Source organism: Mastacembelus armatus, chromosome 5 (assembly GCF_900324485.2).
Source record: "Mastacembelus armatus chromosome 5, fMasArm1.2, whole genome shotgun sequence".
In the NCBI taxonomy this organism is placed as follows: domain Eukaryota; kingdom Metazoa; phylum Chordata; class Actinopteri; order Synbranchiformes; family Mastacembelidae; genus Mastacembelus; species Mastacembelus armatus.
Genome location: NC_046637.1, coordinates 19,019,136 through 19,035,363, shown reverse-complemented (window position 1 = coordinate 19,035,363; position 16,228 = coordinate 19,019,136). Strand labels below are relative to the sequence as shown.

Here is a 16,228-nt window from a genome sequence, read left to right as displayed (position 1 = left end):
TTCTCTACATCTCAGCTTGAATTCATCCACACCATTAGCTGAATGGCTAAAGAGCCCGGTAATGACTAAATTTTTTAATATGCACCTCTGGGACAGCCAGCCAGCACTCAAATCTTTTCCTCGGGAGATGAATGGGATTCGCACCTGCTTTCATCATCCTCATTAATACACTGTCAATACTAATCATTCCATAATGATACTGTTATGTCATCTGTATCTGGGGAATATGGCCGTCATGCTTTCTCCTCTGATCAAGACTAACTGATAGAGCTCTGCAACAATATTACATCCTTCATTGCAATTCTGCTTGTTAGGTGAATGATGAAAAATGGAAATGATGAAATCAGTGTTAAAGGTTTTACCAAAACTTTAACTTCAAAACAGTATAAATGTATAAAATAGGACATAAAAGGAGCAAAAACACCCAAAGTGCATTAAAGGTCCAACACCTGTAAATACATGTAATTAATTTTAATAAATAAAATAATAATTCAGTACTAAAGTACAAATTAAAGAAATTAGTAAACTTTTTGAAGAGTTATCAATAACACTTATATCTTTGGATATATGAAGCTACAGCCAGCAGTTGGATAGCTTAGCATAAAATGTGAAAACAGTAAATAAATGTCAATGTGATATGTGAATTTACAACATATTGTGCATGACAGTATAGTAAGGTTTTTGTCCACATTGCTTATGTTTTGTTCCATTTGTTTTACCTGTGGTGAGACATTCATAATATTAGGGTGGACCTCTGATCCATTCGTATGTGCCTCCGTCTGAGTATCAGCTCTCTTCAGCATATGGGCCACGCTCACAGCACTGGGGTCTTTTTTTGCCACAGGAGGCTGTGTGAAACACAGACGGTACATTAAGTCAAACAGCATCAAGCAGTTTCTTCACAGCAAGACTCCTGAAGACCTTGGAAAAAAGGCACATTCCAGACGAGCAGTGTACTGTTCAGAACCAAGCATTTTAAAATGGTTAAGTTAAAGGAATAAACACTTAAATACAATTTTTATTGGATTGTTCAACAGTGGCATGGGAAATCAAAGAAACAACTGACAAAATGGGTGAAGATTTCATAAATGAAGGTATCAACAAAACAAATAAGGCATGTATAGTATTTATGTTTAAAATTAAATAAAAAATGTAACACAAAATGTAACAAAACTCAAACAATGGTAAATGGTCCAATGAAAACAGAAAAATAAACAAAAAACAGCAGTTATGGAACTAAGTCCAGCTAAGCAGCATGATTCCAGTGGATGTAGATGATGATGAAAAATGAACACATTCATCTGTCTACCTCTACCTCCTCAGGAAGCTTCTCCTCCATGGGAGACTTGTCCCGCGAGCCCATTAAACGAGCAGAGTAAAACCTAGAGGTCTCTTCAAAGTCCTCCCGGCCCACCTCTGGCTGCCGCTCCCTCTCTCCCAGCTCTGACATGCCTCTAGACAAGTCCTCCATGCCAGAGTGAAGATCTGTGATGATAGTAAAGTCGACCTCGGCCTCAAGGCTGGATGTGGAGCTAACCGTCATACTGGAGCACTTGCGTTCAATGCCTAGATGGGTTTCCCTCATGCAGGCCATGGTGTCCCGCTCTTGCTCCTCATCTGGGGTTCCACTAAGCTGGGGCCTCCTGTCACCAAGCTCCTTCTGGGGCAGGCACAGACACAGTGATGGCCACACTACAGTTACATAACTGTAGTCGAATATTTGAGGAAGATGACATGAAATTGGGGAGTGTCATCCTTATGTCTGAAAGTGCTGTGTATGGTGGGATTCATTGAGAATCTAAAATTGTACATGCAATACAGTACAGTATACAGGATAGTAAATAAAAAAAATCACAAGACATGCAATCATGTTAGAAATGAAAACTTGAAGGCCTGTGTAGGAAATTACAACAGTGGCTCCTAACGTGGTGGGTCACAAGATAAATAAAAAGAAAGAAAAGGAAAATGTAAATGAGATAGTGTGCTATGAAGGCAAAATGCTGTATATATGACCCCTAGGAAAGCAACAATATCCTTATAAAAGAAGCTGACAGAACACAGGTTGTTTGTGGACATCTGTTTCTTTGAGAATTCACTGAAATGTAATGAATTTTAGTAGAAATTTAGTGCAGTTTGTCCATTATTAGGTTTCATGGAATTCCCATGAAATTTTTTTCTTGGGAAAAACACCTTAAGTAAAAGGTTCTTCAACTACTCAGTTACTCTGTTACTCAGTTTGCCAGCCTTTTTTCTCACCTCAAGTGCTTCCCTAGGGACTGTGCTGTGTGCCTTTATAGGGAACAGGCCCCTAAACACATTCAATTAAAACAAACAGAAAAGTAACATATGCAACCTGCAGTGAGGGGTCGGAAGTAAAATAGCTATGTTTAAAGCTGGGAACCACTGAATTACATTTATAGTAAAGCTCCTGTGCAACGGACTTAAAATGACACCACTCATATTAATTACAAGCCCACTTGTAAATTTGATCACAGGTTCTGTTCTCAGCCCACACATACAATTCCATTTCTAATCATTGTAAATAGGTGAGGGCAAATAAGAAACCAGTACAAAGCAACACACTATGTCCTTCATAGCTTTTGGATATTTTTAAAATACTTTAACTATTATAATTCTCTATATTGTGCACCAGGAGAAACTGGTGAAGTAGGTTAGGAGGCATGCAGTTTAGCAATGAGGGATGGATATAAAAACAGATGATGGGTGGAGCATATGAAGTTGGATTTAAATACAAAGGAATAACCTTGAAATCAGCAAATGGCTCTTCATAAATGGCAGGAGTAGAGACAGGCTCCTGCAGGGGGAAGCAGAGAAAAGAGCACAGAGAGCATCTGGACGTTAGGACAAGCTGAAGTGGCACAGATAGAAACAGCAGAACTTGACTGGGGCCTGAAAATATTAGCTCAGTGTGTTCTGAGCACAAATATTTCTATCCAAACCTAAAATGGGATTCTGGTGTATTGCGAAGCAAAAGTCCAAATCCAGGGAAAACCAAAAAGAAAATCACTAACGCTGATTTTTTTTTTTTTTTTTTTTTTGTACATCTACATAGCTCAAACCCAAGTTTAGATGAGAAATTCAGCCAGGCCCAATCTAAGCCCACTGGGTTTGCTCAGATCCAGTCAGGTCCAAACGGATACAGGCACAACTTTCAAGTAAGATAGCAAGCAACAATGCAAATAGAGGACAGAAAAGAGGTGAGCTTACTACAACAAAAAGATCTAAAGCCAGGTTTGTTAGAATCAGCAGAGCTAAGATAAGATAATCATGCAGTTTATATAATGAGCAGGTTTTCAGCGCAGCAGCAGCCACTCATTAACCAACTGTGAAAGTGTTGCAATACTACACACCTTCAATTTCAACAAGGGGAAGATCCTAATGTTTTCAAATAATGTTGTTAAATTTAGGAACCTAAGTGCATTTCAAAGCCTGTCAAAATGCCCACATGGTTTGGAGGAGTGCCTGATATTTTTCCACACTCCCCGAGTTCAATCAGATCTCGATATGATTGTCACTCGCCAGTGAGGTACGCTTGTGTACGTTTGCACACTGAGAGCTGTGCAACACCTCTTCTCATGCCTGTTTAATCCAATATATGCAAGAGCTTGACTCAGATGAAAAGGTGGGAAATGATGAAAGCTGTCATGTCTATTCACTTCAAATTCCTTTCATTCCAGTGTCAAATGCGTGCAAGCCCTTAATGATACCAACAGTGAAATGAAAGCAGCAAATCTGACTGTGTCAGGCACTGAGCTGTGGTGTGTGGCTGCTCACTGCCGGCTGGGGTTTCACAGTTGGAGGAACCACTGTGTTTGTAACACCACCAGCTTCCTATCCAGGTGGGGTTTGAGGACAATAATGCATCTGATTTATGATACATTCTCACCAACCTGAGGGATGAAGTGGTATTTTGTAAATTGTGTTGCTGTAAGCTCATCAGTTTTGTGTAGTTTTTCAATCATTTGTGTGCAAACCAATTCCATACTTCATTTATCTCTAATTTTGGGAGATAATAGCTGTCTGTAACAAAGTAATGGATGACAGTACATTTCACCATTTCTTCCTCAAATGAGTCATTTAATTTGTAACATTAGCATGCAATAAATCATTTGTTTTGTTTTCCCAGTTTAAAAGTAACATGGAGATGCGTGAAAATCATCAGAGTAATGATAATATGTGAGGTTTTTTTTTTTTTTTTGAACCCTCTGACAGAGAAGAACGTGAGCTGGGAGGACAGTCGAAGCTCAAAAGTTAGAAAAGGCGAAGACACACCAACAAGCAAAACATGAACTATTGATTTTTGTATTTTTTAAACTTTTCACAGCCAGTGCTGAGCTGTACAGATTTGCTAGAGAGTGGTGCATGTTGAGGACAATGGGAGGGGAGAAATTGGTTTTCCACATGGAAAAATGTTAAACTTTTTGATTGAGTTTTGCCACAAGACGGAGCAAAAGTACCGCTCCGCCTGTTCTTCATACAGGCACAAACAGGTAAGATGGATGAGGGTTTCAAGTCACTGAAAACGCAGAAAAAAAGAAAAATGGTGTGCAAGTCTGTCTGAAGCTCATGCGATGTTTTTTTTTTTTTTTTTTTCCAATGACTGAATAGCAGATGCCAAGCAGAGTTACCGAGTGTCTCTTCTTGGCTGCGTCCAGGCTCGGCTCCCTGCCGACACTTCGGCTGTTCCTCAGTATCAGGCCGGATTCCCTGGCCTTCTGTGTTTTTATTGGAGGGGCTGGAGGAGCCATTTTGGGAAGTGCTGACATCTTTGAACCAAACAACTGACTGTCTGTAGGTCCTCTACCAAACTGATAGCTATCATCAGGGTGTTCTGTTTTAGTGATGCCCTCCAGATCTGCTGTGAATGCTGGATGAAAGGTGGAGACATCAGTCCAGTGGAGTTCTGAGGATCCCTCTGGAGAGCCGACCGACCAGCGGTACTCTCTTCTCATGACCCGAGTCAGCTCATCCTGTCCTGTCCTGTCCCTTTCATCCTTAGATGCGACGCTCTTGGACCGCTCTGGCTTGAGGGGAACAATCCTTGTGATTTCCGACTGGCAGCTGCTGCTTGACAGTCGGTGCAGTGATGTCCTCTGACCTCTGTCTCCCATGAAACCCTCAACATCCTCACCTCCAGAACTACTAATCTTCCTCTCATGCATCCTGACCTGTCGCAGTTTCACCTCAGCTAGCTCTTTGTTGTCAATAAGGCTCTTTCCTCGCATCTTCTTCACACACTCCACTTTGACACCTGCTAATGAAGTATCATGTTCTAGCTTTCCGGGTCCATTCACTGAGCCTAAGTCAATATCCGTAGTCCCAGTCTGACCCACTTTTGTCTTTACCTGCTCTGTTTCTTGAATGTAGACTTCCCTGCTTTCTCCTATTGATAAATCGTCTTGTTTGCTGTCTTTATTAACCCTGACAGATTGTTGCCTTCCAGATCCCTGATCATCTTTCATCGTCAACACTGGAGATGCTTCACAATGATTTCCTGTTTTAGGCTTTTTTTCTGGACTGTTGTCCGAGTCTGAGGCTTCATTTTCTTCTTCAGAAGAGCCGCTGCCTCCTTTCTTATAGATGAGTTCTGCAGGCATTCCCAGGTTTAAGCTCTGGGGTCTCCTCTTCTTTCTTGGTTTAGAAGCTGTGCGTTCCTTTATCTGGCGCGAGCCTGGAGCCACATCACTGTTTGCCTCAGGGTTTGAGGCTTGAGAGGGTTTACTCTGAGATTTGTCTCGAAATGAGTCTTCATTTTCAGATAACTGACTCACAAAATGACATTTGCTAGCTGGCCGAGGCTCAGAGCATACATCTGCCTCTCTGGACGACTGAAAATCATCAATATGGCTTGTCATTTCTTTTCTGTCATACCCTGTTACCTCTTTATGTATCATCTTGGTAATGTCTACTCCTGTCTCCAGCTCCCTTTTCTCCCATGAGGAATCAGATGAGAGATATTTCTTTTCTTCTGCCTTCCAGTCATTGTCTTGTTGATAAGTTTCTTGTTTTTCAATCAATACCCACTCCTCAGAGCCCTACATGTTGGTATAGATTAAACACAGTTAGACATGCCAAGCACAGCTGCTGCACATAATGACATCTCATTTGAATCACGGGAAAGGGAACAAAAATGTAGAACTGGTACATAGTGGATTTTTGGGAAACATGCATTTGCATCTAGAGAGTAATTTCCTGAACAACGGACATATAAATAGGAAGTACATTCACCAAAGCAAAATGGCTATAGATAGTCAACAGTATCATGAAAGAGGAAAAGTGAGAGATGTGCAACCTCAGGTGAAGTCACCAGAGTCTTCTGGACGAAACCCTCAACAGACAGGCTGTTAACAGGGTCCTTTCCCACTGCTCGGCCCAGCAACTGGCCAACACGAAGCAGAGGAGAGAGTTTAAAAGAGAGGGAAGAACAGTCAGTAGAGCTCATACTAAGAGCGAGAGACTTAATTACTAAGGTGCACAATTTTGCAAACCTAAGAAATTGGGAAAAGCAGATAGAAAATCAGTGCGAACAGGACTTAACTGAGTCACTCTGTAGAAACATTTTAATGAACTTCAAACTGAAAGCATGGATTCCCATGTACCTGACAGCCACCAAATCCACATATTCAAATCAGCATTTGCAATGCAAATATTTTTTTTTTTTTCTGAAACTACATCAAAGAGCTGAGTTTGACAGAATTACCAAGAAACAGTCAAGAGAACGGAGAGTTTCCCAGCCGTGACCGTCACTGAAACAGAATAACTCCCCCTCCTCACTCTCGACTCCTTGGAATAAGAGAGCGTGTAGGTTACATGTTCTGCTGCAGACTATTTGACAATCTATAGGGATGATCTGACTGAGCAAAACAGCACATATGAGACTGTATGAAAACCCCTTAAACCAAAGGTAAAAAGGAATTATCTAATCTTAAGACCACCAACAGTATCTTCAATAACCTAATCACCAAAATGTGATCAAAACTAGGGAGCTTTGGTGATCTTGCATAAAGAAAACTGTGTCACCGTTAGTCAATCAAAAAAAAAAAAGAAGATAACTAATTATTTCTCAAGTGCCTCACATTGAGTAAATCTCAAAAATATCTCAACACTAATCTCATCAAGATGCTTCCCTCTGTGCTACTTGTCAGTCAGCTTTCAAGTACCTCTGAGACATTGTCAGAATTATTATGCTGTACCAGAGAGAGGCAGAATGCACTTCATTATCTTCACATATTAAAATCAACTGCAGGTTTTTTATAAAATATCTTTGCACAGGAGATACCAGTTTGAACCGCCTGCAGGAAAGACATTAAATAACCATAACTACTTCATGTGGGTCATATCAGCGCAGCATACCTTCAGGCTTGGATTATTTAAAAACAACAATAAGAGCAAACAAAAAAACTTGCAAAACAAGTGTCTCCGTGCCCAAAAATATGGCCTGTTTTGCCTCAAGTCAAGCAGCAAAAAGAGGAATTCAATGTGACAACAGCCAGCAATACCAATGCCCTTTAATGGAATGTCAAGCATTGGAGGTTGCTAGATTTGAGCTGTTGACCATAGAAGATCTTAAAGCCCAAAGACGAACACCCACCCCTCCAACCTCAGCCCACACTCACAGCCTTCTTTTCTGGTGTGCCAGTTGGGGAGGTCGCTGACAGCCGCTTCTCGCGGTTCATAAGCTTGCTGTTGGGCTCCCTCAGGGCTCTCTTCAGTTCGTTGATGCTGGCCTGGTGCTTCAGCAAGACATCCTTAGACTTATCCAGAAACTGATGGACAAGGGGTGGAAGAAGACAAAAAAAGATGAAAAGAGAATACTCTAATACTGTACTCTGTAGGCCATGGAGAACAATTGTTCAGTTTGTTTTTAAGATGCAGAAATACACACGACAGTCAAGGCACTGACTGCAGACAAATGAAGACATGAAGATGCTGCTAAACTAGCTATGTATGGCTAGCTAATTAGAGGTAAATACTGTAGTTTTTCTTTAACTATCTGACAACCATAGTTACTTTACACATTCATGCAACAATACTTGCTATATATATATATATATATATACATAGAAATATCGTGGCATGAATATATATATATATATATATATATATATCAGAATATTACATAAGAATCCTATGAGTTGTATTTTCTTTCTTCAAACATGTGGAGACATTTCACTTCAAACCTTTCACATGGTTTCATCTCAGAATAGTGGCACAGGAAGGGACAATTTATCACAGAAAAGCAAAGATTATTGACAAGTCCAAAAAATTTACAAAAAAATTAATTGTCCCCTTGGTTAACAAGCGCTGAATGACCATACTGTAAACAAAAGCAGTTAAAACTAGTACACCACAATGCAACTTAAGAATGCATGCATCAGCATTAACTAATTATGTAATATAATATATGTAAGGTGTAAAGACCAGTACAGTTGACTTAGAAGACTTTTTAGTTTTTTTACTCCAGAAGGGTCTTATTTATTTTTATATGTCATATAGTTTTATGCCACTCCTGTCTTCAGGCTTTATCAGTCTTGATTTTTATGGTGCTTTTTTCCAATAACTACTTCTGTAATCCTGTTTTACAGGCACATCCTTGTGTCCATAAAACTAAAGAGAATACAAAATCAGAATGTCTGGGTAAAATGTCAACATTAAAATAAATGCCTGAACTCAGATGAGCAAACATTCTTCACTATCTTGGTTGGCCACAAAACCTCAAATATGATGAACACTGATGTTCAGTTGTGTTTTACAACAGTACTTCAAGGCTGTGTGAATGCCAATAAAGGTGATGGAGAGAGCCAACAAAAGCAGATCAATTCAGACCCACACAGAATATAATCTTTCTGGAGTACAAATACTTTTGTTTTTGATATTTTAAATATATTCTGCTCTCAGTATTTCTGTACTGTTACGTAGACATGATTCTGAATGAGAAATTTTATCTTTTTACATTTTTGAATCTCTATTTTAATTAAGCAAATGATCTGAGTATTTATACCAACACTGGACAGAGCAGAATATTCAAAAGCAAGAAACATGCATGGATGCCTGCTATGCACTTAAGGAGAAGTGCTCGATTCTATCTATAACATTCTGGAAATCTCTTCACAGCTGCCATACGTTTCAAAACAAATATTTCTTCATCCAAGGCAGTGGATGCAGGTAAATCTCAATTTGTGGAAAACACCCCAGAGAGTAGGGTCGCAGAGGATCAGTGGCACACACAACAGAAAGCACGAGGGCCAAAAACAGGAACTTGTACCTCCTGTTTGTGCCGAGGTGTAGCCTCCTGGTCCAACTGAGAGAGCTGAGTTGGGGCAGGAGAATGAGGAGGGGCAAGAGGGGTCAGAGGTAAAGAGTGCAGGGTCAGAAAGTGCAGGAGCAAGGTCAGATGCAGAGACAGGATGGTAGAAGGAAATTCAGTTAGGCCGACAGCCAAACAAACAGACTGGAAGGCTAGATTGGGCCAGTTGCTACCATGCCAAGACAAATGTGGAATTAAAGAAAAAAAAAACATCCCAGAAAACATTTTGGAATTTATTATAATTCATATAATTAGCAAAATAAAAGCTGATGTTTTATGGTTAACATAGCTACAAACTGCAAACCAGGACAGAGGCATATTTCTTATTATATGTATAGTGGTTCAAACTGGTTTCTAGGCTTTTTTAGAAAGTCATATTGTGTACTGTAAATTCAGTGTTTCATTGGAATACCGTCCCCATTGTATTACTGTCTGTCAAATGTTTGCTGGGATGCTTAACTATGACAAATAAGCCCTGACACAACCTTTGCAGCATCACTTGTTTATGTGGTGCAATGCAGCATAGTTGTTTATAACTGTATTGACTGCCACAATTAGACGGACGGATACAGTGGAAGACAGGCAGAGAGAGTAAGAGACAATTAGATATAAGTGATGGATGGATTAAGACAGAAACCCAATCACCAGACACCAAATACCTCCTGTTTACTGTCAACTGGTGCCCCAACCTCCTCCTTATCGCCAGCAAGAGTTAAAAAAAGAAAAAGCATGTTAGCAACAGAGAGCTAGGCTGGAGTTTGCATCTCTAAGCTTAATGAGAAAGGGTTAAAAACTGTAAAGCTGTTAGCAGGATTTATGAGCAGTGCAGTAAAGCATATAAGCCTGAGTGAATAGGAATGAAAGGAGGAGAGTTAGTAAAGCTAAATCCACCAAACCCATCACAGCATTATGTCACTGCTGGATAAGCCTCAATTGGCCTGAGAAGCTTGCACTGCACCTATTTACATCAATACCCCTGCAGTCCTGGATTTTCTTGCACCAAGATAGAGATGGCTTCAATTTGGCTAAACCACTATTGTGCAATTTTTACATAAAGCCAATTTTAAAACAACAGAATTTCACAAAAAGTCACAGAATTCATTAATACCATGATCTCCTTCTTTCTGCTCGGAGTGATGTTGCCATCGTGATCTGGGTCCTGCTCTGTCTCCTGATCCTGCCTTTGGGTCTTGTCCTCCTCGTCCTGCTCCAAACTGGGCTCCAGCTCTGTTTCCTGTTCGTCCACTGAGGGGCTGTGGAGTTGGCGCTGTTCACTGCTGCTGCGGTGGGAGAGGCCATCATGGTTCTCACACATGGCTGAGACTGGTCGTGAGAACTCTAAAGGTTCAATTATTACAAGAGACAAGCCCAAGGAGGTCAGTAGGTTTTAAAGGTAACAATTTGACAATTTCGGAAACAGGCTTATTTGCTCTTGATACCACACTCAGTTTGAGTCTAGCTTATCATAAATACTAGAGGCAGGAGTCGAGATAGCCTTGCTCTTTCAAAGGTAAAAGCCAAAATGTGAAAACCTCAGGGACCATTTCTTCAATGGCAGCAGTGGCTTCTTGCACCTGGCTAAGAAATAGTCCAGCACATAATCCCCACCCATAAAATCACAATTTATCAGTTTTACACTTCAGGTTTTGTACAGATAAAACCAATGACATATAACATGTAAATGAGGTGCTGGTAGGTGAATTTATTACCTTTGGCCATAGCCAAACTAGAGTACTAGAGTATCTCTTTCCCCCTTCTTCCAGTATTTATGCAATGCTAAACTAACAATCTCCTGGTTGCATTTAACTCTCTACAGGACAGTAAAAAGAATAATTCCTCTTTTTTAGGTCTGTCTCAACTCAAGTGTGCAACCAAAGAGAAGTTTAAAAATATTCAGTTTTCAGATGGATATCTTTAGGTATAGTTTATGGCTCTCACCTCCATCCAAGCTCCTGGACAGCAGGTACCTCTTGCTGGTGGAACGCTCAAAGTGTGGAGCAGGCCTGTCTATCAGAGCACTGGCTTGTCTAGTTTGGGCCTGTGTCCTTCCACTGTATCGAAACTTTGAGCCCATAACCAAGAAACCTTTAGGAGGAGGCTCTGGAGACACCAACCTGTGGAAACAAAACCGTCATCCATAACCATGTTACCAAAAGCAGCTAGACAAAAACAGCAGGATGAGTCCTGACACTAGTTTGGATTGTGTTATACTGAAGGGAGATTTTATTCTCATTTTTGAGTATCCACTTTGTGCATTTTGGATCTGCTCTCAGAGGAAGTCATCACATAAGAGGCATCTTTTGCCAGCTGTTTCTTTAACACATAATATGCATTTAAGAGTACCCCTGTGGTTCAGAGCAGGCATCTTTAGCAGTTAAAGAATGCATATTCATTTCTGTCTTGACACCTTCAGGTGAAAGCTGAAAACTTATTATAAAAACAGCATAAAGACCTACAAACATGAGTGCCTTTTGTATGCTTGCTACACAGTGTGTATAGTGTAATCATTTAGTCTTTGTATGTGTGAAATGTTTCCTCATACCACCTACACACTCCCAAGGCTGAAGCAGTATAAAGATCACAAGTTAAGCTACAGTGGTTGTGAGAAACTGCAGAGAGGCTAGTGTATGTTTAATAGAGCACACACAGTGAACAGTGTGGTTGTGTCTTATAAAGCTGTACAGATGGAAGTTTTGTTTGCCTTGGACAGTCACATAACATGGAATCTACCAACCGTTAGATCAGATTGATCCTTACCGGAAGAAGGTATGATGCTCTATGCAGACCTTCCATAGCCTCTTGGCAGCTCTGTGGTTGGGAAGCTTAAACCCGATTGTACTTTCAAACTGTTCATACTGGAGGGGAGGAAAAGAAGAAAATGTGTAGGAGGGGAGTCAGTGTTTAGAACATGGATTTTGCTGACAGGACATACAAGAGCAAAGCAGAGGTAGGGTAATATCCAGTGTTAAGATACTGGGAGCAAATGGGAAAACTACAGTATTTCATGGCTCTATATTTACACTCTTCATTCCTCTCTTCTGGCTGGGGCTGCAGCTGCAGCAGTTCTGTTAAAGGGACTCTTTATTTGGCTCAGTCACAGACTCACTGTGCAGCTCTGTCATTTGACTGGGTCTCGCCCAGACAGTCTGTCACACTGAGACTCAGCATAGAGGATAAGCGGTAGCACTGCACAGCACAATGACGAGGGTCATAATATAGACCCTGACCGTGCAGAGGAGAAAACTGGAGGGATAAGGTAAAGGATTTTATAGCCTTCCATTCAGCAAAAATGACCATGCATTCATTTCAGCTTAAAAAAGTAAGAACTGAAAAGTATACACAGATACAGATGCGAAGATCAATTCAACTTTCATATCTGTAACTAAATATGCAGCTGGATCTAGGACTGCAAACAGGGCAACAGAGAACCTGGGTTTGTCCAAAAGTAACAAAATCCACTTACTAGCACCTCTAAAGCTCAGTGTAATGATCTTTATTCTATTTCAAATGTTTATATCTATATCAAAAGCATATAAACAAGTTTATTAACAAGTAGGTAAAGTGGGAAAATTTCTTGACGGCTTGCACTGAATCTCTGGAGTCATCCCTGTGAGGTTGCCCGGGAAACCAGAGGAGACTCCAGGAATTTCTGCACTTCCAGTTTTTGTGCTAAGCTAAGCTAATGTGCTTCTGGCTATACATTTATTTTCTATACAAATATGAGAATAATAGGAATTTTTGCAGCTAACTCTTGGCAAGAAAACTAACAAAATCAAAGCCACAGAGGCCAAGATATCCTGACTTAGTTCCCAGTCAGCGTCAAGCTCTGAAAACACTGATCCTACATTTCTCATACTGCAACTCAATCAGTTATCTTCATTAGGTCATTTAGTCTCCTTCAAATCTACAGAATAAGCAACCTTATTTTTGCTAAGCATCACTATCATTACTAAATGAAGTTTACCATTTGATCCTTATTTTCCGTCAGCATGCGGCATACCTCTCCAGGTCGTATCTTGATGTAAAAGTTGCTTCTCTTGTATGATATTTTAAGGATCTTTGGCCAGGCAAAGCGGTTGATCCTCAGCCTATCACGGTAAATCAGCAGGCCGTTGGCACAGACGCCCAGCATTATGTCAATCCCTTCAGAATCCTGCAGTTAGCAAAGAATAGAACAGAGACAGAATTTGTTTATAAGCCACAATGTACACGTCTTTGAAACCTACTTACTTAAGCTTTAAAATAACTTTAGAAACAACCAACCCTAGCATGATGCAGGTCCACCCCATACATGGACAATTTCTTCGCATTCTCCAAGAAGTTCATTTCAGCCTCTGCTGGAGTCATCCCCCTGTGGGCAGCATAACACTCAAACTGTAACCAACACCAACAGGCTTTTTTTAAATAACAAATCCATAACCTGTCACAGTGGGAGCAGGCTTATCTGGGTAATATGTTTCATATATTCATTTCTAGTTTTTTATCCCCCCAAAGCATTATGTGCGTGCTTTTGCCAAAAAGCGATGCCAAATCAGAGCGTGGTGAAGACGTTGTAACTGAGAATGTCTTGCACTGGCAAGACTTGCACTGTGTACATCTCACTGACAGATGGTGCGGTAATGTGACTGCATCTACAAGCCATATGCATGTTGGAATATTTCGACACAACAAAAAAACTCATCAACCCAACATCACAGGAGATTTGTACATAGATGAAAGTTTGATTTAAACAACAGTGTGTTTTGTACTTGTAGTTTCGATGGAGCTCCATCACCCTCTCCTCCAATTCTCGATTCTGATTGGGGGCAAAGCGGAAATCACTGACGTAGTCGGTGCCATGGTCGTCCTGGTCATAGTCTCCCAGCTCAGCTTGAACAGTGTACGATCCCAGGAGGGCATGAGTGACGAACGAGCATGGCAGCCGACCTGACAGCATGTCATCTCTCAGCTGCAGACACAGGTAGTATCTGCCAGATGAGACAAAAGGGAAGGAAAGAAGGGTGTTGGCAGTCAAACAAGTCTGAGCCAAGGCAAGCTCCAACAAGTATTCAGAATACTTCCATGGTAGTTTGCAGCATTCCAGGCCTAATCCTCAAGAGAGAGGGATTTGGGTTGCTCTGACACCAGGACAAATATGCTATGTAAATTGTTACAATATGTTTATAAAGCACTCATCTTTGGGGAAATGAAAAAAGTAAATAATCTGTGGAACTGACATGTGTAAGCAATTTTTCCTTTGATTTACTCTGAATAGCAACTGACAGACTAACCAGGGATGTTGCAGTTGTTGATATGTAGCAGTGTGTGTATGCTTAGGGTGTATTCTACCTGGTAATGTCCTCAGTTAGCTGGGAAGGGTCTGGAGGGTAAAACTTGACAGCAAAGGCAAAGTGCCACGGGCAGTCTGAGGAAAGATCACAATAAGAGCTGGAAGGTTAAAGAATATGATCAATTAGAAGTTAATGAATTTGAAATTGAATGAAATTGTATCTAACAGGTATACAGCAATACTAACAAATCTAATTTCTGACTTTACTAATTGAATTTTAAAATATTTATCATCTCAGCTATTTGGAAAAGACTCTTACTGCGCATCTGCTTCTTGATCTCCTTGGAGGGGTCCAACCAGTTCTGAAAGACAGAAGGCAGAATTCACACAGGGCACACTGAAAACATGGCTACAGCACATCCCGGTGTCACATTTGCTCTAATTGCCATGAGTGTTCCTAATGAGAGCCTCTCCATATGGTTAAATAAAGAAACTGAGCCCTTGCCTGCTGAGTTGTTCAAACGTGCAAAGAGCAGATTTAATTCAAGCATCTGTTTCTTCATTGTGTTTCAGATTCACTGGCAGCCAATTACCTATCTGGTCTCATCACATCCGATCATGCAGTGAACCGCCTCTCCAACAGGGGCTCCATTTCTGAGTTAGCTAGAGCATTTCAACTGTGGTGCAGTGCACAGTGACTCACTTGTAACAGCAGCTGTAAATTATGTTTAGAGAGGCACAGCACTACGCATACTGGTGATTCAGGTTTTAGAAATTGTTTTATCCTACTAAAACAGTTTTCACAGTTTGTAGCAGTATACATTTCATAAGGAACTTGAAAAAAAAAAAAAAAAAGAGTACAATGCATTACAATTACTTCTGTCCCATTTCTGGTGCCCTGCTCAAAAGAGGCCCCCCCAAAACCTTGTGCTCCACACAGGCACAAATACATAAACAGGTGTTTGCCACACGCAACACAGTTCTGTGATTCCTGAGGTGGGAAGAGCTGACAGTGATCTTCACTGAGTAATACACAGCAGCTGCATATTAACACTGACAGTCTGTTTGGCAGCTGGTATCATGTCATAGGAATCGGGGAAAAAAAAAAAAAAAAAAGGTGGATAAAGTACAATGCGATCCTGTGGCCATGTCAAACAAACTGCAAGCAGCCTGACCACCCGAGCTGAGCCTTCACACGGAACAATAATTATAGAAACACGCACAAATACATATACTCTTCCAGTGTTTAATCAGGCTGCTAAAGAGTCTAATGAGCCACAGGCATTTATCGTCCCCCTGAATCTATTTTATACCAGCCAAGGCCAAAGAGCACTCAATTAGTAAGGCACACTCAGCTTCATTGCTTTTCTCTGCAGAAAAGCTGAAAGAACTTGATCATTGATTGTTCAAGGTTTCATTCTTGCTTTTGCATCCTCAGTTCATAAAGCAATCAAACAGAATAAATGTTCTCCCAAAGAGTGAAGATTAAATTCTCATTCCCCCAACTGAAACAGAAAGAGCATCTGAAATGACATTTCGATTCTCAGGCCTGTTTGGTCTACCAATCAGCGATAACCCCAAACAGCAGGCTCAGTCTGCACTCTGATAAGCCTGTCTTTGAGAAGCCTGAC

At 40.7% G+C, this 16,228-nt stretch overlaps 2 protein-coding genes across 5 annotated transcripts in view; both read right to left on the bottom strand.

Annotated features, from left to right (window-relative positions):
- Positions 1–16,228, bottom strand: part of LOC113130120 (band 4.1-like protein 1) — a 66,666-nt gene that overhangs the window by 6,730 nt on the left and 43,708 nt on the right. Inside the window, exons 5-16 of one of the 4 annotated variants that reach the window (XM_026306453.1) lie at positions 14,917–14,959; positions 14,657–14,732; positions 14,077–14,295; positions 13,592–13,679; positions 13,293–13,481; positions 12,086–12,183; positions 11,267–11,442; positions 10,437–10,666; positions 7,638–7,787; positions 6,314–6,400; positions 5,901–6,056; positions 720–848 (exon numbers count right to left, since the gene is read on the bottom strand). In XM_026306453.1, coding sequence (XP_026162238.1) covers positions 720–848; positions 5,901–6,056; positions 6,314–6,400; positions 7,638–7,787; positions 10,437–10,666; positions 11,267–11,442; positions 12,086–12,183; positions 13,293–13,481; positions 13,592–13,679; positions 14,077–14,295; positions 14,657–14,732; positions 14,917–14,959 — 1,641 coding nt within the window. The remainder of the gene's footprint in view (positions 1–719; positions 849–5,900; positions 6,057–6,313; positions 6,401–7,637; positions 7,788–10,436; positions 10,667–11,266; positions 11,443–12,085; positions 12,184–13,292; positions 13,482–13,591; positions 13,680–14,076; positions 14,296–14,656; positions 14,733–14,916; positions 14,960–16,228) is intronic. The other 3 variants (XM_026306454.1, XM_026306455.1, XM_026306456.2) reach the window with 3 other exon arrangements.
- On the bottom strand, positions 1,564–5,889 carry LOC113130121 (uncharacterized). The gene is made up of 2 exons (XM_026306457.1): positions 4,650–5,889; positions 1,564–2,815 (listed from the first exon to the last, which is right to left on the bottom strand). Exons 1-2 carry the CDS (start codon positions 5,874–5,876, stop codon positions 2,621–2,623), a joined length of 1,422 nt encoding a protein of 473 aa, XP_026162242.1. The 5' UTR covers positions 5,877–5,889; the 3' UTR covers positions 1,564–2,620.